Genomic DNA, 24,744 nt, shown 5'->3' with positions numbered 1-24,744 from the left:
CAAGTCTCGCTCTCTGTTGAGTAAATAATCTTCCACCACTGTTCCTCTCTCAACAAAAAATACTGAAATAACCATGTTTTTTTTTGCAGCAGTGTTTCTCTTCCTATATATTAGTCCATGCTCACTGTTACCGTCCGCTCCGGCGACCCCGCGTTTCAAAACGTGCGCACCCGAGCTCCGGGCGGGACTTCCTCTCTCCGGCGGATGCGATAACGGAGTGAGCAGGCAAGAAAGGGCTTGGTCGGGGCATCGCTGGACGTATCTGTGCGTCTCTGGAGAGCAGATAACCGGGCAGACGACGCCGCTGAAGCCTCGTAGTCGAACCTCCTCCCCGGCTATGCTGCCCTGAGGGCACCGCCAGTATCCGCCCCGCCAACATGTCTGAAGTCAACAAGACCATTCAGAAATGGCACGCCAGTTTTGAGAAAGGCACAGACTTTGACTCGTGGGGACAATTAGTGGAGGCTGTAGATGAGTACCACATGTAAGTTGCGTTCAACATGTGTATCCTGCCGCTCCGCACAGCTGGTGCATCCTGGGCGGCGCGCGCTTCTTCTCGTCTCCTGCTAAACCTGAACTAACTGTGCAGGGAGATAACTGCATGCGGTGTCTGCATGATGCTTCACGAGAAGTTGTTGCCTATGAGTTGTCAGTCAGCTACGAGTCCTCAGGGCAGTAAACACACCCGACCCATCAATGACGTGATGTGGCAGTCGTTGCAGAGGCAGCAGAGTCGCCTTAGTGTGTGTGTGTGTGTGTGTGTGTGTGTGTGTGTGTGTGTGTGTGTGTGTGTGTGTGTGTGTGTGTGTGTGTGTGTGTGTGTGTGTGTGTGTGTGTGTGTTGCATCCCAGATTCATTCACCACCAGTTCCAGTTGAGGGAGAGTCCTTTCACAAATCCTGCCATGGAAAAAGAGGCCATAGCTGCGTGCAGTGTGTTTCATTATGTGTCATGCAGTGCAGAAATGGGGCCAATATTCCCTCAGAGTATTGAGAAATAGTCCGCCACACCCTCTTATTGTTATGGGTGGGTTTTCATGTGTTTGGTGAGGAATGTTTCCCGCTTTCAGACACTATCTTGTCTTTGCACATTTGCAAAGATGTGATCTGCTTTGTTGTCTAATGTTTGATCAGACATTGCACTAATAATATAAAATGTACACCCTGACACCCTTTTTTTTTTTTTTGACCAGAAGGGGGCGCAGACATGCGTAATGATAATAATGCACCTTTTACGTTGCAAGAATCTTTCAAGTTTGACTGCAAAGCATTAACTGTCTGTGTTGTCCTTTTTAGTTTAGCGAGACAACTGCAAAAGGAGGTGCAGTCAACAAATGCATCCGACTTCACAGAGGAGCAGAAGGTAATCAGTACACCTCTCGTTTTACCTCTGGACACGTATTCTGCATAAACGAACAGTATTTTTTTCTTTTAGAAAAATTTAGGAAAGATTGCAACATGCCTGGAGATGAGAAGTGCCAGTCTGCAGGTTTGTGTCATTTTCTTTTTATGTGGAATTATAGAAATAGTCAAATCAGTTTATTTTTAGAGCACATCTTAAAAACAACTAATGTTGACCAAAGTGCTTACATTCAAATAAACACAGGGTCAATGAGTAAAAAACTGTTCAGTGGTTCCACAACCCCCAACGAAATGTTTGCATCACCACCAAAAAAAGTGTATAAAACCTTTAAATGATTTAAAACTTTGCACAAAGATTTGTCAATACACCAGACTTCATTAAATTAAGTCAAGCCTTCATCAAAGGCTCCCTGATAAAGGCAAGATGGGTGAACATCTGTTTTTCACTTAGGTACATTCTCAACGTTTTATTTATTAAGTAATTATTATGATTTTGCTACAAACAGACACACTTCAAACACATAAAGTCACAAAATAAATCAGAAACAGACTTCCCAGGGTCATTAAGGTCAACGCAGAAGCCCATTTTGTTATAAATAAAACATTTTCTAAAGATGATAAATGTGTCGTCTTTTCTGCAGTGCACACAGCCAAAGGAGGACTTCAAGTTAGAAGAGCTGAAGAAACTTGAAACCAGTAAGTGAAGCGACTGGGAGTTGAGCTTCTACTCGTTTATCCTCCTGTTGTGACTTTGTGTTCTGATCTTCCTCCTTTTGTCGACAGTCATTCAAAATATATTGACGTACAACAAAGCATTTCCCTTTGATGTGCAGCCAGTGCCCTCGAGGTAAATATCCATCGCTAAACTTTTCATTTCACAGAATATCCTGTGCGTGATTTCTCAAAGTTGTACGGTGTGATCTAAACCTGCCGCTCCTCTCCGACAGGAAAATCCTGGCTCCAGGTGAAGAGGAGAACCTGGAGCAGGAGGAGGAGGAGGATGCTGCAGCAGGAGCCGGTTCTACAGAAGCGTTCCCACCGAGAGCCCCCGGTACTGATAACGGATCATAAAACACACACCTGCTGTTCAAGATGTTTGACTCGTGTTGTCACGTCGTCCCGTTTGACCGTGTGTCTTTTTGTTTCTCTCTGTCGGTGCTGTGCATGGCTTCATCGCTCATTCCTGCCTGCTTCATTCGCAGCTTCGCAAGGTACGGACGGCTTCTATCCACCAACGCCTGAACGTGTTCCCTCCTGCATGACGGACGTGTTTTTATATCGCAGCCCTTCAGTGGAAATGCAAAATCCTGTTGCTGAATTGACTAAAGTGTGAATTCAGAAGTGTATCATCGAGTTTATTTTAGAGTTTGGTGCTTATTTTTGACTGTGTAAAGGTACATGTAGATGTTTTGTCTTTCATCAACGGAGAGCTTAAGTCCCTTCCACTTCCAAAGTCAGCCTCTGTTCCACTAGCTTTGGCCAAACAATCTACTTCTTCCATCTATAATTTCTTTAGTTGATCTTTCTGACAAGCAGAACCATAAAAGTCATCCTCAAATACTTTTTTTTACACTGTAGAAGATGCCAATTCAGCTGAAAGCTGCTCTTGTCAGTTCTCTATATAATTACTATCTGTCACTTATATAGTGAGAGCCATCGCTTTACTTTCTCTTCCATCAACCTCGTTTCCCGTCGCAGCCGTTTGAAGTGAGAAAAGACCTTCTTTGTGCCACGTGTAGTTAGAGACTAGCTGGTGAACATGTTGGAACATTGAGTAGCTAAAGAGACGGATGTTTCCTTCAGGAACTGTTACAAACGTTACTTTTTGATGTGATCATATGTTAACTTTGTGTTGTAAGTAGCCAAAAATATATACAGTATGGTCAGATAACTCTTTTATTATGTTTTAGCTGTCTAGAAAAACAAACAATAGCTCTATATAACTGTTTTAATGTTTAATATATAAATGGTTACTTCACAGGAAAGTCTGTATTCTGATGGTGAACATAATGCTACCCTTTGGACTTGAAGGGCGTCACCACCTATTGTTATGGCAACTGTTAATGTCTTCGTCCTCCACAGGTACCTTGTTGCCAAGGTTACCCTCGGAGCCTGGGATGACACTACTTACACTAAGGATAGAAAAGATCGGGTTGAAGGATGCCGGTCAGTGCATCGATCCGTACATGACCGTCAGTGTCAAAGGTAATGATCTGCTCGGCAGCTCGAGAGCTTTGGATCTTTCACGCGTCTGTGAAAAGGAGAATCTGAGTATGAAATGTCCGTTCTGACTAAAACCAAGAGCACGTTCTGTCTTTCTCCGCCTACAGATTCGAACGGCGTAGATGTGAACCCTGTGCAGGACACGCCTGTGGCCTCCAGGAAGGAAGATACCTACATCCACTTCAGTGTGGACATAGAGATCCAGAGGCATGTGGAGAAATTACCAAAAGGTAAAATACCTGACTGCTTATTTAAGTGAAGTACTATATATATATATATATATATTATATCTTATCTTATATTTTTGTAAACTGAAACTAATAAAACAACTTAATTTAAGAAAAACTAAACAAAAGCAATATTGCGTGGTTAAAAAAATATCGGCATTGCTACTGCGGCTGGTAGTGAACATGAATTAATTTGTTTGAATTTCTGTCAACTCTAGCCTTCCAGAATGAAATAACAAACACGATTAAAATATTTTAGTTGATCTTTTGATATTTTAGTTAACCAAGTTATTCAACACTGGTCTAATGTTAACATACTGGGGTCTGGATCGGAAAGAGTTCTTAAGTGGACGATACCAAAAGACCTTATGGCCGTTCAGTTCTCCAACCTTGTATTGTGTACGTTCTTCCAGGAGCAGCTATCTTCTTTGAATTCAAGCACTACAAACCTAAAAAGAGGTTCACCAGCACTAAATGTTTTGCCTTCATGGAAATGGACGAGATCAAACCCGGCCCCATCGTCATCGAACTGTGAGTCAACCCGACATGTTAAATGATTTGAGGGATTCCTTTTGTGTCTGGAAACAGGAAGTTTACACGGTACCTTCTTGTATTTCAGGTACAAGAAGCCCACAGACTTCAAGAGGAAGAAACTGCAGCTTCTAACAAAGAAACAACTCTATCTCCATCTTCATCAGACGCTACTCAAGGACAGCTAAGTGGCAGCACTCCTCGGACTTTGACACGCCTCTTGCTAATCTCTCTTACATCCCTGTGGTGCTCCGCCTCATCAACTCCAGCAATACGAAAGCAAGGTTGTAGTCATTGGTTTTCTCTGAGTATATGGAGAAAGTAAACGGAGTCAAAGCTCAAACTTTTGTATCCTTGAAAAGTACATATAACCTCTGTTCTCCAAAAACTCAAGAACCCTTAAATGAGGTGTTTTGACCGCCTGTTTCATATTACAGAAGGGTTCTGTTAAAACCACCTCATCTCCAGTCTTCCTTAACTAACTGATTTTGGGAAAAATATGGGACGCAATGTGAGTTATTGCAGGTGCTCAATTAAAGTCACTATTTTATGTTTGTGCTGTTGGATTTTGATCTCTCAATGTAAATTCATCAAAACATTAAAAGCAACTATGTGGACATGTTGGTGAAGTTATGGCAGAGTTTGCAAAGTCACTGAATAAAAAAAACATTCATCATAGTCCAGAACTGTTTGTGTGGGCCATAATTAGACTTAAGCCTTAATTAATTAAGACCTTTATGGTTTGATATTATCAACTAAATGGATATATTTAAAAGCAATTACAAACTGGTTATTAAACTTGGCATTGCATCAATCTAGGTAAAAATTGACAGATTAAATTCCCTAATAAATAATTCAGCATTATTTATTGCTTGAAAGGTTATTCAATTACATTTGAGGTTAATCCATTTACTAATGTGTCTGCAGATCATAAACAATACATCTCACCTTTGTTTGTTTGTCTGCTTTAACATTCATGATTTCCATGGTGTGCTGTTTTAAATATTAAACGTTCACATTAGTCATTTATTGTTAAAAATATTAATGAGTGCAGCTTTAATTTAAGGAACTGACACTCTGATTACCCAGCACTTTAAATTTAAAGTAGCCTTTACATTAAATAAAAAATAGAAACTATTAAGCATTTCATACACATGATTAATATCAAATTCTAAAATAGTCTAATTGTCCGGTGGCACACTTGTTTGGTCAAAGACAGTATTAGATTCAGCCGTGGCATTTGTAATGTTAAATGGGGAAATTTTAGATTCAATATAAAGTAATGCTCTGACCATTCAGAGCAATGCTTTTTAAAAGTTGTGCTCACAAGTATGTTTCTATACTCGGCAAATGTTTGTTTTAGCCCAAAATGAATTGACAGTTGCCTCATTTCAGTTCAGTATTTAATTGAATGAATTTAATTTAGTTTGGTTCCGCACGGTTTCATAAGGAGTGAAGTGGATGCCGCCTGGTTTGCATGATTCATCTGAAAGCAGAGATCCAGTGTTCAGGTTGAATGTTAATCACCTGCCAGAAATGTTTTTTTTTTAAATCTAGTGTTACATTGCAGATCAGATGTTATGTATACAGTTGTATTTGATCTGTGTATGTGGGATGCATCTTTATTGGCAGTCAGGCAGCGGTGCTCTTGGCCTGACTTAAACCACTACTTTTATTTTGTAAATTCACGTCACCCTGGTATAATGGGCTTTAAAAAAAATAAAGTTGCATGTACCATTTTTTTGTTTCTGTTCGGACGTTGCAGATGTTCATCTTTACTAAAACGTCTACATTGTAATATTTTATTTTAGACTTTTTTGTAACGTCACAGTATTCAGGACTAAGTTAACTAGAGATTATAACTGATGAATATACAGTAACTGTGTGTGAAGCACTACAACCTGAGACCTGTGGAGTGTTTTAATTTTCTTGATAGACTGAGGGAAAGTGTATCAAACATTTACAATAATTTTAATAAACTACAAATGAAGCAGTTTGTTTAAAAAAAAAATCACCCAGACCACCAGACAGTGAACAGACTGCATTTTTAGAATGTGTAATTTATGCAAATATTAGGCCCCTGAATGTTACAAACATGTTCTATTGCTCTATTAATTGTGGGTCAGATTAATTTATGTATGCACTCAAGTCTTCGGACAATCTTCTTCAAATGGCCATGACATGTTTTTCATGCTCTCCAAAAGGTTCAGTTAAAAAGCAAAAAAAGAAATGGACGGAACAAACGTCTTGAATGATTAATGAAATCCTTTTTGTTCACATCAACTGACTTAATGAACATAAATAGAACTACAGTTAATATTTCTGTCCGGCAGCTCAGATGTATGCCTTATTTTTTCAAAATAAAGCAAGCGCCGTAAAGAAACATGTTGAAAAGTCTTGAGTGGGACCAGTGTAAAATACATCCACTGTAAGGGAACTGTAACCAGTTAGTAACATAACAGCGACAGCTTTTACATTCTTTATTATTAAAAGTTCTACCAACATAGTAAAATAAGTTATACATCTGGCCATCAAATTACACATTTGCTTTACAGTCTACTCTAAACCAATAGCTTTGGGAAATTATGGACTTCCTGAAATGCTAGAAGCTAAACTTTCTTTTTTTTTTTTATATAATTTCCACAGGAAATGACATTTAAAAAATTGCCCCTTAAAAACCATTGCTATATACTTTTTAAAAGATCAACAAAAATCCTCTGGCATATAATTAATTATTGCACAATAAGCTTTTTTAGAAAAGTGGCAACCCTCTTTACGCATTGATTTCAGACACATAATTATTGATGCTTTAATTTAAGGATCTTTTTTTTATAAACATCCTTGCAATTTTTATTTTATAACTGAAATATGAAAATAATCATGACCTTTGTTTAAACTTGATCTGGGGTGCTGATGTAATGGGTTCAGGGTAAACTTAAGTCTTCTGCCACAGCTGGTGGCATCTTTAAGGCTTGACCATCGGCGGCCTCGCTGAGTCCTGAGGGGCCTCCTGCTTCACATGCAGGTCCTGGGGTCTGGGGCCGGTGTGCGAGTTATGGAGGGTATCGGGTGGAGTGTGACCATATGCGTCACCATGTGCGGGATGGAGCGGGACGCCTGGAGGCAGGTTCATGGGTGGGCTGTTGTGGTCTCGTGGTCCTGGGTAGCGCATGTCAAGAGGGACAGGTGGACGTGGTCCCATAGGTCCACGGACACCTTAACACAGAAATGTAAAAAGGGAAAGTCAAGACATGTCATGATTTCTGAGTCATCAGTTTAATGCAGCATACAACTTAATATTAGTGAAGGATGAGGCATTCATGACTTATCTATCACAGTTTAAAAAGTAGAAATGTTTAAGATATCAAGTTCCACTTCTCTAGCTCTTAAGTGGTTACGACTCCAGTCTGAAAAGAGGTTTGTTTAAATGACACCCGCTTGCTGTTGGGACACAAATTGTCTGCCATCATTACGGTTGTAAATTAATTATTCAGCGTTCAGCTTCACCTCTCATCACTTTCATTAATTGAAAATGAAATGTAAGGTGTCCTGTCAAGCGCGTTTAGTGCGTCATCTGCGGTAGTGCCGCTTTTTACTTTTTCACACAAACAAATATTAATTTTCATAATGAAACATCTTTTAATTATTAATATATATTTACATTTATAATATTTGTTGACAGCCCTACTACTCAATGACCCCAAAAAACCTTAAAGTTCAATACATTCAGGGGTCCAGACCCGGTTTATTCTGATATAACGCTCAAACCGCCCAGCACTACTGTGACAACAAAAACTTATGACGTGTTGAAAATAATAACAAAGGGCAGAACGTACCATGTGGCAGAGACATCGGCCCGAAGTGATGAGGTGGAGGGGGACGGAAGTGTGGCAGTGGTGGACCCCGAGGATCAAGGACATGTGCAGGGGCCGGCCTGGGGTGGAACGCATGTCCGTTAGCAGGGCGAGGTCCAAACTCTCCTCCCATTGGTCCAGGCAGCGGCATACCCGGGTGTCCATTGGCTGGTAGTGGAGGCCCATGATGAGGAGTTATATGAGGAGGAAGAGGACCATGAGGGCCTGGTGGAAGGTGGTAGAGGCCAGGTCTTGGAGCTCTGTAAGATCCAGGAGGTGGCAGGCGGCCAGGGTGGGGTCCAGGAGGGAGGTGCTGGTCAGGCGGTCCAGGTGGAGGTCCTTGGACCATGTGTCCTGGTGAGTCCCTGATCGGAGACGCTAGGAAGGATCCAGGTCCCTGAAAAAGACACGATAATGAGAAAGAGCAGTGTGCTGTGTTTTTAAATGCGGTCACTATAATTTGTGTTGTTCCTGTAAGTGAGTATATACGGATTACATTAGTCATGCAGTGAAAAGACCCACAAAACCAAAAAATGCATTTAGCCAGAGCTCAAATCACATGGCCAGTAACCACACACCATGATTATTTGGATGCAGAACCAAACCACTTTCACAAACACTCGAGCCCTGACACACAGAGTTGCAACTTTCAAGAACCCAAATATTTTTCCAAGACACATTTTAGCAGTTTAGACATGACGAAAAGAATCTCTTCTTCTCTCAGCGCTGTGAGAACAGGTGAAACCACACACTCAGCCCAAAAGGTTAAGTCAGCCACGAGTGAAGCAAAATGGCTTGAATCTCTTCCCAAATCCAGCTTTGGGGAAGAAGGTGGCGAGCTTGCATACGCCTTCACACCTGGACTGGCCGGTCTCTATACTCACTGGCTCTGGACTGTCTGTGGAGGCCTCAGCCTGTGTCTCTGCTTTTATCTGTGGATCTACTGCCTGTGTCTGTTTTAGAGCAAGGACATACACAACGGACATGTAGGTAGGAGCTCTAGCCCTGCGGATGAAATGAGGGAAGGTAACGTGTAAAAACGATGTGCTTAGAAAGACTTACAGATCCGTCCAGGTTGGCAGGTGACGAGCTTCGGGGGCCCAACATGTCTGAAAGAGGGGAAACAGCAGAATGTAACCGGGAGAAAAACAAAGGGGAACGCTTTGAAATACAGAGACTGCAGAGGACATACCCATCCCAGAGATGTGTTTGCTTTCAGGGTAACGACCATGTGGATCTGATGGAGGTCGCGGACCTGAGGGGAGAAGAACAGAAGATACATTTACTACTGAAATTCCTCATGACTGCCTGTAGCACTTTTCCAGGGAAGACAGTTGGAAGAAGCAAACCAAGAGGACATGTTTTTTAAAAGGGCAAAGGTTGGACAAATTTCTAAATGATTCAACTAAAAGAAAAGGAAGCTGAAGACAGAGAAACCAGGATGGAACACGAGGAAAAGAGAAAAAGAAGAACTCAAGAAGGTGAAAGATCTGGAGAAAAAAGAAAATGAAGTCAGGTGTGCAAGAGAAGAAATATTTAAAAGGCAAAAGGCCATCGCGGAGGGGTGATGTCCAACTGTGGCCAGGGTGAAAGAGGGTGAAGTAATCCACTGGGACTCACCATACGGGTCAATTCTTCGCCCCACTGGGGCAGAAGGAGGGCGCCTGGGACCCTCTATCATTATTGGAGGGGATGGTGCACCCCCACTCACAGGAGAGGGCCCATATGAATCACCTGTTATGATCAAACCATCCATTTACCAAAGGAAAAGAAACGGGTGACCATACACTACAATATATGCAGAGACGAAGTCCTCATTCCAGGCTCTCCGAGACGGCAAGCACATTGAAATGACAAATGTACGACCACATCAATCTTTCTTGTTCACATGCAGGATGTTATTGGAAAACAGCATCCTCTTCTGAAAGCTGTGAAGGATGAGAACTGACCCAATGAGAAGAGAACAGCAGAAAAGGTTTGTGGCCTGTTTACCTTGGCGAGGGCCTGCAGGTTGTCCAGAGTTTGGTCTGAAGAGAGGAGCGCGGCGCTCATTAAGCTGGGAGGTAAGTACAGCCAGTCTGGGTAAAAGAACAAACAAAACAATTTGGTTAAATGCAAATAATAAGCTAGTACTTCTATTATTGATTGGTGAGACGATTGTTTCAGAAAATTGTGAAAAGATTCCCAGAGCCTAAGGTGACATCATCAAGTTGCACCTTTTGTCCAAAAGAAAAACAGTCCAAAACCAAACAATATTTAATTTTGAATCAAACATCAAAATAATTGTCAATTAACTTTCTGATGATAAATCTAAATTGTTTAAACAATTTATACCAATTCTGCCAACACTTACTTTTCACGGAGCTTTGAAGATTCAAGCTTCTCTTGATTCAGAGCTCGCTCTGCATTACGAGCATTTACCTGGAAACGTAATGGAGAATTAGTGTGGAACTAGAATCCTAACTACTCAGCGTGTTATCCATCTTAAATATCCATTTATAGCATATTGACAAATATGAATACATTGTGCCACTTTGTGCTGCATACCCAGTTTGAGTGAGTTTTGTTTTCCTGTTCTTTTATCTAAAAGAGAAAGAAAGAAGACAACATATTCAGTCAGGGTTCAGTAAGATGTCTCTCTGTACTTGCTAATTTAGAAATGAATATCTACCTGCTCTTTATAGACCTCCTCCGTCTTCTTCATCTGGTCCTCCATTTCATTAATGCGTTGCCTTAAGACTTTAACTTGCCCCTCGGCCTCAACCGCTTTCCCTCCCACCTCAGACAGCTGACTCTCTTTGCTGCGTCGCTCCAACTCTTCCTTCGTTAATCTCCTGCAAAGCCACAAAAACCTTCTTTAAATAACGGCAACACCCTCTACATCTCCATTTCAAAGACATATGCTTATATTCATGAGATGTTTCACTGGATTATGCTCAAACAGTGAGGCTTAGCCATAGTCATGGTGCAATGACAGCAGCTGTTCTAATGTGTAACAGCAGCTAATAAATAAATGTGTTACGGCTTCACTTACTGTTGCAAAGCATTTTCCTTCTGCTGATACATTTCAACCATGATTTCGTTTTTCTGCTGGAGGACTTTGAACTGGTTTTCAACATAGCTCTTCTCACTTTTTATGGTTGCAATTGCATGCTCGAGCTCCTGGTGTTGCTCTGTTAACAAATACAACGGCGCATTTAGAGAGGCAGGAAGGAAGTCATATCCAAAGGCGACACGTTTATGCAATTCTGCCAGAAAACACGTTCATCAAAAGAAACATGACCAACATACCTTCCAGGGACTTTCTCGTCTTTTCTTCATTTAGTAGTTTGGTCATGAAGCGATCACGCTCTTCCTCGACCACAGTGAGAGTGGTCTGGACCTGGAAAACAATAATGTGAATTGCAACATGTTAAAGCAGGTTAACACTTTGCGTTATTAGCCTTAACATTAGTCATTGGTTCATTCATGACTAACAATTTATTTAATAGTTATTTCAACATCTTACCCGAGAAATATCCATCATCTGTTTGATCCTGTTCTTTATGGCAGTCTTCTTGTCTGAAAAAGACACTGAAAGACAATTAACAACTTAGTATAAAGCTGAGCACAACATCAGAAACTCTACTGAATACTTTTGCAAGTGTATTACTGCTTTCATTAAATTAGTAACTGAGTGGGACTAACCAGGAGCAACTTCCCCATTGGCTAAAACTTTGGTGTCACTTTTTTGCAAATCACAAGCATCTAGGTCTGCCAGAAGTTCAGACAGCACCTGTCAGGAGACATGTTTGTTTGGGGTAAATTAAGAATTTGATGCAAGTTAAGGACTGAGAAGAACAAATTGTGACAGCAGTTTCAAAGAAAAAAAGATTCTGACCTCCACATTGTGATCTTTGAGCACCACCGAGTCCTCCAGCTCTTTCTGGGCCTTTTGATAGACTTTAATCTGCTCGTTCAGGTCCTTGTGTTTGTCCTCCCAGTTCTTAATGGTCACCTTAAGCTGTGACAATTGGCATGTCAGGAAAGTGCCTCAGGAAGTATGCATTTCAAATGATCCGGTTTCAACTAACTGATACAAAATCTGATTAAAATAACCATCAATCAAGACTATTAAAAGACAGTGTGTAGTATCTAGCGATGTGGTTGCACATTGCAGCAAACTGACACTCCTCAAATCAAAGCAATATCTTGTCTTACCGTTTTATTTTCTTCTTTTAGTGCCGAATAATCTCTCTCAAGACATTTGTGCTGAACCTTTCGGGCTTCTTCACGAATTTTAGCCTCGTCCAGCAGAATAGCAGTCTGTAACAAATGAATGCCGTTGAAAAGAGAAGCTGAAACCACACGCTTTGTTTAATCTCGCATTTTGCAAAAGATTACGCAAGGATTGTACCTTAGAGAGAGTCTCCTGAATCTTTTTCCTGCTGAGTTGTAGCTTCTCGTTTGACTTCTCTAATTTCTCAATCTGTTAAAGAAACCGTTAAGCATCATGAATCTGAGACGACAGCTAAAGACATAGCAGGAAAGAAAAAATATGAAATTACCCTGTTGCCATTTTGTAGAGAGCTTGCCCTCTCGTCTTCGAGTAGTTTTGTATATTTGTTTTTTTCCTCAGCTATGTGTGCATTTCTTGTTTCTGCCTCCAAAACTTTACTCTGCAAATAAGTAATGAGAGAAACGTCAGACAGTCATTATAAAAAAGGAAGACATTTTACTTGCGGTCCAAATGACACACCGATGATACACTTCCTCTGCCAACACGCGATACAGTAAGAGTTAATACACAAAGACAAACAGTATCCTAAATGCTTACCTCCAGGTCTTGCATCCTTTTAATTGTACAACCAACTGTTTCCTGTGACTGTTTTTGATTTTCTTTCAATTGTTCAGTCTTAAAAAACAAAAAAAACACAATTGAGAAAGTTCCAGAAACAAAAAAACATATTTTTTCCAAAGTAGTTCATAAATATTTGATCACATATTACTTGCAGCTCACCTGTTTTTGGAGTTCAGACATTTTGGCGAGAGAGTCATTCTTCTCTTTTTTGAGTGCCAGAATTTGCTCTGCCAGTCTTTTTTCATCCACTGAGTCCACAAAAATGCAAAAGAAAGTACAAAATCAGTTACATTTGACACTTCTGCATTTCGTAATATTATACGGTATAACATTTTTTTTTAAAGGAGTAAAAACATACCCAGATATTCTCTCTTCTTTACCTGAAAATATATAAAAAGACAATAGATAAAAATCAGTTTGACGTCTGACCAACAGTCTCAGTATGATCATCATGTATATGCAGTGATAGAGCTTTGTCATATCAGGAACAGTGTATAAATGATAAACAGTGATCCAGATAAGAATGTATTATGCTGATCTCAAACCATGGATAGGTAAGCCGACATTTCAATGAAGTGTGCATCTTCGGAGTCAAAATCTAATAAAATCTAAACTCATGCAGGTACAATATTTGTTGTTGACAGATCATAGGGCATCATTTGAGCAGAAATGAGCAGCAATGTTACAACACTTACTGCCAACACGGTCCTCCAGAAGAAGAGGGTGAAGGTCACTACGCCAATCAAAGCAGTGATGACCACAGCTTGCCAAGGACAACCAAACAGGGTTTCCCCTGGCTTCCACTCTTCTGGCAGCAATGAAATCACCTGATGGCACACAAACGCAACTACATTAGTAAGGAATGAGAAATGATCAAATAAAGCTGGTTTAACATAACCTTTGAAGACAGGAAGTCAACGTCTCAAGGCATAATACATGACGGGGAGATAACCTTGTTACTCTTCTTACTATGTGAATAATATCACGTTGAGACTAAAAATAGAGTCAGAAGGTAAGTCAATATTTGCCAAAGCAGAGTGGGAAACTATGGCTACAGGCCTAGAGTAGCTTAAGATTCAAAGCAACTAGCAGATACCACTATTTACATGTACCCCATGTCTGATATACTGTGTATTCATTCACCAAAATCGAATGAATGAAATAAATGTGTGATCCGCTACTCTATTCACACCACTGAGAGGAAAGCTTCTCAAGATGTTAAGAGCATAAACACACAATAATAAACCAAGCATTGTCCTAATGCCACAACCAAGATTTGTTGGACTAACAAGTAAGTATTAAACTGGGTAATATTGAGTGTTTTATAAAGGGTTTCTGTTACAGTGTTTATTTTACCGGCTCCTTCCAAAATCAGACACTGGCAATTTTACAAATACAAGCAAGGTGTGCTTTAATTTACAGTAAAATAAAATCATCATGCAATGGCTGTTTGGCTGACTAATTATATCGGTAGTCAAAACAGACCATAATTGTACTACTTCATTAAGGCCGAGTCATACTAAGAAGAACTCTGCCTATTGCTCCAAACACAGAGAAACCTTTGAACTGAGCATGTGGCAATTCAGACAGGAACAAACACACTCATGAAACACAGGGATTACAGATACATGTACACACCACGTTGCCTCACAGGATTAAGCCAGCTTCCTTTCACTCACTTAAATTACAGCTTTTCAGTATAGCAATGCACAAAAGAAAGACTGCAACCACAGTATGTGCCACTCCAAACTACACAGAAAACAAGATGTAAGAAAACTCAGGTTAACTTTAAAGATAGTATGGCGAAATCTAAGAGGCAACTGCGTTAGGTTTGGCGAGTACATTCAAGAGACACTTTAGTTATAACGTTCAGGTCGATGTGCATCAGCCAAATGCTCATCAACACGTCAGCAGTCCAGGACAGCGTCATGACTACTCTTCACACACGGCTGAATTCAAACGTCCACTTACATGGTGCAGCTGCTTTAGAACAAACAGGTAGACATGATCCGGCTCCATTACAGGCCTGGGTGAAGTATCACTCTCCATGCTATTCTTTGAAACACAAACGGAACTAGCACGCGCAACGCTATGCTAGTTTGACAGGTATTAGCTCGCTAGCACGTCAGTGTTGTACTGTCCCTCAACGTTAACCGGACAAGTGGGCTCACGGTAACGGAGTGAGTCGTTAAAGCCCTCGCCGTGTGAAGAACAACACAGCACGTCGTTACAAAAAGTGACAACGTCAGCTAGTTGAGAAGAGGGGAAGGACTTGGCAACAACAGTTTGCTAGCGGCAATAACAGAGGAGCCGTCGTGTCGCATTCACTGTCACAAATCAACAAACAGGCTGCAAACGCTGCTGAGCTGGAGGTTCAAATATGGGTTAAAACTCAAAGCACAAAACGAAATTAATTTGATAGCCCGCAGTTCATTGTAACGCTGCTTTTTATGATAAATGTTTGACCAAACGAGGCCCGCCGGTTGTGCTAGTGGTCAGCTAAACTGCGGCTGTATTGAACTTCAGCATCCACCGCGACAATCAACATGACAGGGGGAGGTCCGTGAGACGTTCAGGCACAATCGGACATTTGACTTTCAATATTCACCCTGTAATCGCCGACAATGTGTGCTTAAATCGATCAGCGTGCCGTCTAAATGTGTGAGTGCACGAGGACGCAAGTAAACACGTTTGAACGGCAATAGACATATCGTGGGCTAGTTAAATGAGACCTGTATTTTATCGTTTGTTTCATTGATTTTTAACTGTCATTAGACCAAATTAGAACATTTTTGAAAATTGTAATTATGTGTGAGAAGACATACTGAGATTAGTTTTGTATGAATGGGGACTATTTTTCAATCTGCAATATCCTTGCAGACCTGCCTGCCGACCACGTGCGTGTTCTGGGTCTGACAGGGAGCACCAAGGAAAAAGGCAGAACAGACCGACTCTGCCAAGATCTTTAGTCATTATTGCAGAAGTACCTTTTCTGACAAATTATATTTTTCTATTCCCTGTGACCCGGTACTGGTCCACCGCTTGTTGGTTGGGAACCACTGGTTTAGGAAATGGTTGAAGTCACAGAGTAAGAGAGACGATGTTAAAAAGATAAATGCTTAACTTGTGAATGCAATAGATACAATTCTTAGACTTGCCTCAATTGTCCACTCCGCAAGTTTTCCCTTGATCATCAAAAGGATGCAGCCCATGTAAACCATTCCAGTTGAAAATAATCCCATTTCTTCTTTGTGAATTTCAGACACGGGTTCCATGGAGTCCAAAGAACCTGGAGGAACAAAACTTGCCTGTTAGTCAGATTAGGTGTGTTATTGACAGACAAAGTAAAACAAAACAAAATACCATTAAAGTTTGTCATTTTATGCATTCAAAATAGTCAAAGTATCACGTGATTATCAAACAATTCCTCAGATGAATCAAGAAAAGAACCAAACCAGATTTATCTGAGACTTGGACTGATTCGCTGACCCCAAGAATGAACTTTTTAACCTAATTGTGCTAAATTATATTATAACCCAAGTCCAAAGTGCTAAAATATGGGGCTCATTAGGCCACAAATAGTGAGGATTTAAAAATATATATAAATGCCAAATGTAGGGTAAGGGCTTAGCAAAAAGAGTAAAAGTTATCAGTAAATCTAAGGAAACCCCTTCAGAATAGAAGTGACTATTGTTTCTAGGTTTAAGAAACTTAAATAAATAAATAACATTTTACAGACATTAAATACCAACCTGAAGGCGAGGGCTCAACCTCAACACCAAGGTCCATGTCTAAGGGGTTCTCCAGGGTGGCTTGAGGGACCTCCTGAATCTCATCTGAGGCACTGAGGATAGGCTGATTGTCTTTGTTCTTATTAAAGTGTCCGCTATCCTCCTCCACACTGACATCCGGTCCACTGTGTGCCTCGTCCAAAACCATTGGGTCTTCTTTAGTCTCTGCTGGCCTTTCCTCTTGCTCCGTGACTGTGAGGTTGTCATTGCTCTCAGCCTCAGGGACACTGTCAATATTTTCTTCCTCAACAATGTGGGGCAGGTCTTCTTTTACTTGTAACGTGTGTTCATCTACAGCAAAAACACATGAACAATGAGGGATTAGTCAAGGAGGTCATCTTCCAGGTCTGTCTAAAAGATTTCTGGATGGTCGTCCAGGTAGGGGATGTTGTTTATTTTCTGGGAGGTGGAATTCTGGTTTCCATCAAACATATTTGATCTAGTGACAGCAGGTGTGGCCAATGGCTTTGTCAGGAACAATGTGTTTGTTCAGTAGGAGGCGAGTGTAACTCTCTCTAGCAGAGAAAACATTTAAATGTAAGGTGAGCAGAGCTAAGGCCGGTACAATCGACTGGAGTGAAACTATTTTAAAATCTGTATTTGGGCTCTAGGCTAAATCACATCTGCCAAACAAAAGAAAAGAACATTTTCATCTTCATTACAGACAAAAGACAAAAGTTGTCGTGGATCAAAATAGCGAATAGAGAGTCCACTGACACAACATGGTGGACAAACGATGCATTGTCATTATTTGAACTGATTTTGCCAAACAAGTAGGACACGATTTTCCAAATCTAAAAATAGTGAAGCTGTATGGCCAAGTTGTTTTTATTAACAGTGGCTGCAATTCCCAGCTGTGTGCAGTGTTAAGTGAAGTTCTATCACAAACAAATGGTCACCTGTCACAGTCTGATGTCAAGTGAGGACTGCAATCCCTTTTAACTGGATGAAGACACAATCTGGATAAATCTGGGAACCAGACACTCGTCTGAATGGGGCCCAAAAGGACAATTTAGGGTTGAATATCTGCTACAGCAGGGATTCCCAAAGTGTGGTGAGCGCACCCTTGGGGGTGCGCGAGCTGCCTCTAGGGGGTGCGCGAGAAGAAAAATGTAATGGTGGTCTAATGGTGTAATAATTAATATTAAACATAATTTAAAAAAGATTAAGTAGGATTTTTTAATTATAAAAAATCCCTTTGTAAGATTTACATTTAATTACAATTAAAAACGTACAATTTAATAAATAGATGCACTTCCGGTCCGGCCGCCAGACTGTCTTTTCCGTACACACTAGCTAGCCTAGCTTGTGCACCTAACGTCATTTCATTCATTCAGCAACATCCATGAAAATATGTTAAACTGGCTGAAATCGGGGAAGCTGTCAGGTGGGACATCTGAAGCTATCAGTATAAAAGAGGAGAGGGACAGAGAGAGAGTGAGGAACCGGAGGCGAGAGAAACGGAGAGGTGCGTTGGGGAGAGACCGGGAGAAGAAATCGACCGGGAGAAAGAGGAGACGGAGAAAGAGGAGACGGAGCGGGAGCACAGAGACCCATCACGGAGTCAAGGTGAAAAAAGAGAAAACGAGAGTGAGCATCAGACTGGGAAAAAAAGAGGAAATATGATGACAATTATCTGGGTCTGGGCTTCACTTGGATTGGCAATGCAGATTGCCCGAAGCCACAGTGCGTGTTGCGCAGTGAGGTTCTGGCTAACAGCCGTCTGAAGCCTCTTATTTGCGCCGCCACCTGAACACAAAGCATGCCAGTGCAAGTCAGAAGCCCCTTACATTTTTTAGATCAAAATTGGAAGAGTTACAAAACAGCCCAAAACAATTGCAGTCTCATTCATGTGTTGGGTCTACACCAGGGATTCCCAAAGTGTGGTGCGCGCACCCCTGGAGCCTCCTTTTTTATTTATATCCGTTTCTGAGCCTATGCATGTGCCACTCTTTGATCTTTACGTGGCTTACTGTGTTTAAGTAAATAAATGTGAAATGCAATCTGCGCCTGTGCGTGTGTCCTCGCCATCCTTATTGCTCTTTAAAAGTGACGCCTTGTGTAACTGAAATTTATACAGCGGACTAAATCTTGTAACAAACGCCACGCGCGAGCAAACAGTTCTCGCATTGGTCCGATTTTATGCGGCTATAAATAGGCTCTGTTGCCTTTTTTGTTAAGGTTTGGGGGTGCGTGAACCCGGTCGGGATGTAGAGGGGGGTGCGTGGCCTAAAAAGTTTGGGAACCGCTGTGCTACAGTATAAAATTCTGCTTTCATCTGTGGATCATAGGCGTATGCAATATACCAGACTTGTGTGTGAAAATCCCAAATCAGAGGTTAAAACAGAATCTGCAATAGTACAACCACAGACCTAAAACTTTTATCTAAACTCAAATAAAAACCTACATTGGTTAATACCTGATGCTTTTTCTGTGGCCAAAGGCGCGCTGTCACTGGCTGTAGAATACTTCTGTCGGAGGCTGAATGCGAGCTCCTGGAAGTCATCCAGTATTTCAGTCTCCTCGTCCAAACTGCTCGTGTCTGCATGTTGGTCATAACTGCGTTTAGGCTTCCGGCTATCCAGCATCTTCTCGATCTCGTCCAGGATGGTGTTTTCGGAGGCCTCCAGTATGCCCTCGAGTGCATTTTCAATATCTTGCGTAGTACCTGTGTGTGAGGTAGCCTGCAACTCTATGTCCAGGTCAGAAAACATGGCCTCCACTTTGAATAGATTCCTGAGACCCAGAAGCTTTTGGAGCTTCTCCATGTTCTCCACTGTGAAATGGTCTCGAAGCAGAGTCAGTCTCATCACGCTGTCGCTGTATTCTGGCTCTGGTGTCGGCGCAGTGGGCTGAGCCGTTTCAGGGGAAGGTTCAGGGTCTTTGTTGTCAGATTGTGAGGAAGAAAGTGCATTTTCATCATCAAGTAACTCTTCTTTCTCCCCCTCTTTCTTTTCCTGTATCTCTTTCTCCTCTTCATCTGAAAGATGTTCCTCATAAATTTCCAGTCCCTTTACAGATAATTCTGGTTGACTGTTATTACTCTCTAAATCGACCATTAGGTGGTCGTGTATGTGATTAGGTAGGCTTTCAACAACTGTCTTTTCCTCATCTTTCACATCGGGTTCTGTCTCCTCAGTGATCGGGTCTTGCTGTGTTTCCGTTTCGGTACCAGCTAATTCTAGATTTGTCACCACTTTGTTTTCGTCCAATTCATTGTCAAAATCCTCACTATGCTCCATTACAACGATGCTGTCATTATCATTATTAACCTCTGCATCTTTAGACACGTCGTCGTCTTCTACTTCCCCTTCGTCATCTTCTACTTCCCCTTCTTCTACTTCTTCTTCTTTCTCCTTCTCCTCCCAACCACCCTCCTCCCCACCACCATCCGCCTCCTCTTCTTCTTCTTCTTCTTCTTCCTCCTCTTCATGCTCAATGGGTTCCTTTGTTGTTTTAACATCAGAGTTTTGAGCCTCATGAATGGCAGAAGTATCAACTTGTGATACCGGATCCACTTGTATTGTAGATGCTTCTGTTTGTATCGGCACACCAGTTGGTTTGAGAGTTTCCGGAGGTCCGATCACGTCTGCATCACTCTCATCGTCACCATCAAACAAGGCTGGCTCTATGCTCTCAGGCGCTGTAGATGATTCTACCGATATTAGTTTTTTCTCTCCGGCCGTCTTTTCTTCCTCAGAACTCGGAGGGATTGTCGAAACAGCTTCTTCATCCTCGTCATCGTCTTCCTCTGAACTCAATTCTTGTGCTGTCCGCTCTCCCCCAGAGACAACTGAAAAAACAGCATCTCCAATTGATGTCCATACGTTCTTCTCCTTCGCAGCCTCTGGTTTATCATCATGTGTAGTTGGAGGACTTTCGTGCTTTTTGTGGGAATCTGATGCCGGAGTGTTCATGGTTTCTTTAGAAAAAGACAGCAATGGAGTTTCTGCTATGACATCCACGTCTTCTTCGGGATGATTTTCCACATCTTCGCCTTCCTCCTCTTCATACGGGGTAACGTTCTTGGTGATTTCGTCTTCGGTGGTGACAGCGTCGAAAGTTGTTCCAAAGGTTGTTTTTAACTCAGGGATTTGCGCTCCCTCAGAAATCGTGACTGGTTCGTTTTCCGAAGTAAAATCTTCTTCGGGCACAGATTCCACTTGAGAGTAAGTGGTTGGTTCTTTGGTTTCACTCTTTTCTGGCACATTTTCAATATTGGATACTACTGCGTTCTCCTCAACTTGTGCGTGTTCTGTAGCTCCTTCAGGAGCACCAGGTGTAGCTGCTGTATCAGACTGTTCTACTTCTGGAGAAGGAGATTCAGCTGCCACGTCAAGTTCAGGCGAAGAGGCACTTTGATCCTCTGGGATGTCGTCAAGGTCCTCAGAGTTATCATGCTGCTCAGTCGCCTCTTCTGCTGATGACTGTGTTTCTTTCTGCTCACTCTCTGCCGCTTGAATTTGTCCAGATGTTACGTTATTTTCTTCATCATTCTCCTCCAGCGAAGAGCCTAACAGGAAATCTATATCGTAGTTGTCAAATTTATCAAATCCAGTGTCAAAACAGACAAAATCTGTTTCCTGAAAAAAAAAAGACAATTTCAAAAAACACCCAAGAGTATTTGCAACATTTGTACATGTCTGATTGATTCACTTAGTAGGCAACATATTTTCATACCTCAGCTGGAACTTCAATTTCTTTGTCAGTATAATGGTGGTTAACTGCAAGAAGGTTGTTTGGGAAATAACCAAAGTGACTTCCAACCTATTGAAAAATACAAGGAATAAAGAAGAGAACATATTGAGGTTTATAAAAAACATAGCATAAGCTTGATGTTATCCATTCTGACTAAATGTAAACAAGAGTATACGTACACTTCCGGCCCATATGTCGGCCCTTCTGCCCGACAGTTTGTAGTATACATAGATAGTTTCTGATTTTTTGACCTTCAGGAATCGACAGTCTGGTCCCGAAAAATCTTTGATAGCTTTTCCCCGACAGAGAAGCACTGTGAAAAATAAGTAGGAAGAATTAGAATTGTTTCAGAAATATAAGCGTAATCAATAAATTATTAGTTACAGATTTATTTATTCCATCAACTTTCTTTAATGATTGTCACTTGCCTCAGGACAAACGGTTTTACCGCAGTGAACATTTTATTCATGACAAAGGTTTAACATCAACAAATGTGGATCAAAGAAGAAGATTTTGTTAGTAAAAAGATTTTGTGAATTTTGGTAATCATCCATCTATATTTTTTCAACAAAGCATTCGAATGTCGATTTAGAATTTGAAATGTCAATGTTTTGAATGAAGCTTCAAAGCTTTCAACAATTCTGTTAGGCCCTATCCAATATGCAACCAGATCAAAACTTTACATTCTTTTTTGTATCTACTCATAATACTATAGGTCTACTAATGATTTCTTTCATGATTTTTAATTAGTCTGTTATGTTCTTGATAGAAGCCTTTGGTTCATGTCAGAAAATATACATTTTTAAAATGCATATTTCAAAGTAGTTTTGTTCATCCAACAGTACGAAACCCAAATATATATGGTTTAATGTCATTATAGAGTAACACAATCAGTATATATTCAAATTCGAATAGCTGGAACCAACTGAGTTTTACTTTACAGATCGACTGTTTTTCCAAATGATTGCAAGATTATTTTCTGTCAATCAGCTCGACAATACTTCCATTTAAAAGCAAAACCACTGAAACTGATTACACTCAAAAGGATATGGCAAAGAGTGAAGGGTTATCTACATTGTGTTCATGACAATGCAGTGTATTATTCATACCAACATATATCATGACTTTCCGTCCTGTCTTAAGTCTCGTTGATTTTAAGACACTTAATTGATTTCTTTATTTTATGTGTCAATGTGACTTATCTTTACTGTTTTATGACTCCAAACAATCTTCTCCTCACGATAAGCGTTCAATATAACCATTACTTATAGGGTTGCGGTCAACAATTAGGTGATTTGTTTTCTGCAGGTGAACAATAACAATACCAGCAGTAGCTGTAACAGTGCCCTCCGGCAGGATATAAGTTAAAGCACCAGACATGAACAGTAACCTTGATTTAAATTGACCAGTAAACAGCGACGTTAGTCTTTGGTGAGTAGCATTAGCTTCAATAAAGGAGAAGGAGCAGCCACAGCCAGTGTGTCTCAACAATACGAGGAAACGCCAGCTGCACTTTATTAGCTCGTGATTACTAATGTTGACAGTCGTGTGTCAAACGTTAGCAACGTTTCCACCGTTAGCAGAGTCTGTGCCAGAAGCCGGTGGCTAACTAGCTGCTAACATTAGCCCCCAGTAGCCAGCCAGCAGGGCAGGCCGAGCTACCAGGCAACCGGCCAACTCTCCGGACGACGTCTGAACGAATGACCCCCCCTACACACACACACACACACACAAGCTAATAAGTGTTATTAACACGAGCGTGCACTGATTTCCAAGAGCATCACGTGGCCACGGAAGCGTCAGCAGGTTTATCCAGGTCGTCACAAATCGACTGGCAACAGGTCTGGAGATAAGGCGCAGTTTATGGCTAGCTGTGGCATCTGTGAAGTGGGAAGATCGCATCCCATCGATGAGCTTAGTAGTTACAACCTGACAGCGAACTTACTGCTGCACTCCTCATCGGCGCATCTCTTAAAGTCGGAGAACCTTTTTTCCAAGGCTGCGATGGAGATAAAATTAAATAAAAGTAATAAAAATCCCTGTCGGTAGAAGTGTTTTGCTGCCATGCTGGCAGTTTTGTTGACTGGCTTCGCCTCTGCCGCTGGAGCATGAGCACTGGGAGCTGAAGGAGCCGACACGTCAGCAGATCAGATCCGGCTGGGGTGGAGGCTCGGGTAGGTTTACACAGGATATAAGGCTGGGATGTGGCTGATCCATGTGACTGCGAGAAACGATGCCACATCAATGCAGTGGCAAACGAGAAACTGCACAAGGAATCAACAACCAGCATTCAGGGTGCCGCGTCTTCTGGAGTCATCCGATACATCTGCAAACATGCATCGACAGATTTAAGAGACTGAAAACCAGGAATATTCACTCAGAGAATTAAAGGTGCACTGTAATGGCATTACATCTCCACAAAGCCCCTTTTTAAACATATTTAATTGAGATAACAGAGGGGGAAAGGCAGGTTGTTGAGGGGGATGAATGGGTTTGTTGACAACAGAAAAAATAATAATATTGAAAAGAAGAATCAATATGTAATGCCAATCAAAAGGTTAGATAATACATATAGCCAACATTTCTGTTTCAAAACAATATATCTCATTTGCAAATTTTGATTTTTTAAAATAACAATAAAAGATAATTGTCACGTCATTAACAGCCATCATTAACAACACCTTTGATCCATTCAACATGTAATCTATTTAATGTTTCCTCAGACCACTTCAAGATAGATAGATAGATAGATAGATAGATAGCATACTTTATTAATGCCAATGGGAATTTACTGTCACACAAGAAAAAGCACGACACGCAGAGAGATACATAATAAATAGCATTGTAAAAACATAATTAACTATATACTTAATAAACTCTTGCCCATTATAAATATAAGGTGGAACAACACTTTTGAACAAAACGTGTGAAACAGAAATAGCATACAGACTTCACTTCAGGTTGGCAGAATAAAAAAATAAAAAGAAGCTCTGTGTCCCACCTTTTCCGGTCCCATCAGCCAATCAGCGTGTAGCTTTGCTCTTTACTTCCGTAGAGCACTAAGAGCACACCGGCGAATAGTTAACAACATGTGGAAGTCACATTAATCGACAATAGAAGACACCGCATGATATGGATTTTGTTCAACAACAGCAGAGATTCAAAGTCTAAATGCTGTACGTTATTTTTGAATGTTAGCTCACCGGTGCAGGTGAATGTT

At 41.1% G+C, this 24,744-nt stretch overlaps 2 protein-coding genes across 2 annotated transcripts; one reads left to right on the top strand and one right to left on the bottom strand.

Annotated features, from left to right (window-relative positions):
- Positions 1–292: 292 nt before the first annotated feature.
- aida (axin interactor, dorsalization associated) lies at positions 293–6,734 on the top strand. Its single transcript, XM_079215002.1, has 10 exons — positions 293–484; positions 1,295–1,361; positions 1,434–1,487; positions 2,002–2,056; positions 2,144–2,207; positions 2,308–2,411; positions 3,443–3,565; positions 3,691–3,813; positions 4,224–4,341; positions 4,430–6,734. Exons 1-10 carry the CDS (start codon positions 378–380, stop codon positions 4,527–4,529), a joined length of 915 nt encoding a protein of 304 aa, XP_079071128.1. The 5' UTR covers positions 293–377; the 3' UTR covers positions 4,530–6,734.
- Positions 6,735–6,884: 150 nt separating this feature from the next.
- Positions 6,885–23,590, bottom strand: mia3 (MIA SH3 domain ER export factor 3; the record flags this gene model as incomplete). Its single annotated transcript, XM_079215001.1, has 28 exons — positions 6,885–7,557; positions 8,178–8,592; positions 9,080–9,142; positions 9,258–9,304; positions 9,388–9,450; positions 9,816–9,929; positions 10,188–10,273; positions 10,549–10,616; positions 10,743–10,778; positions 10,867–11,029; positions 11,230–11,368; positions 11,487–11,577; positions 11,704–11,756; positions 11,883–11,970; positions 12,076–12,198; positions 12,396–12,500; positions 12,592–12,663; positions 12,743–12,853; positions 13,012–13,089; positions 13,195–13,283; positions 13,394–13,415; positions 13,731–13,862; positions 16,194–16,324; positions 16,788–17,117; positions 19,234–21,409; positions 21,507–21,593; positions 21,704–21,837; positions 23,470–23,590. 28 exons carry the CDS (start codon positions 23,588–23,590, stop codon positions 7,307–7,309), a joined length of 5,388 nt encoding a protein of 1,795 aa, XP_079071127.1. The 3' UTR covers positions 6,885–7,306.
- Between the last annotated feature and the right edge of the window lie 1,154 nt (positions 23,591–24,744).

Source organism: Taurulus bubalis (assembly GCF_910589615.1).
Source record: "Taurulus bubalis genome assembly, chromosome: 3".
Lineage (NCBI taxonomy): Eukaryota > Metazoa > Chordata > Actinopteri > Perciformes > Cottidae > Taurulus > Taurulus bubalis.
The sequence above is the reverse complement of the archived record's forward strand: the minus strand, read 5'-3'. Positions and strand labels throughout refer to the sequence as shown.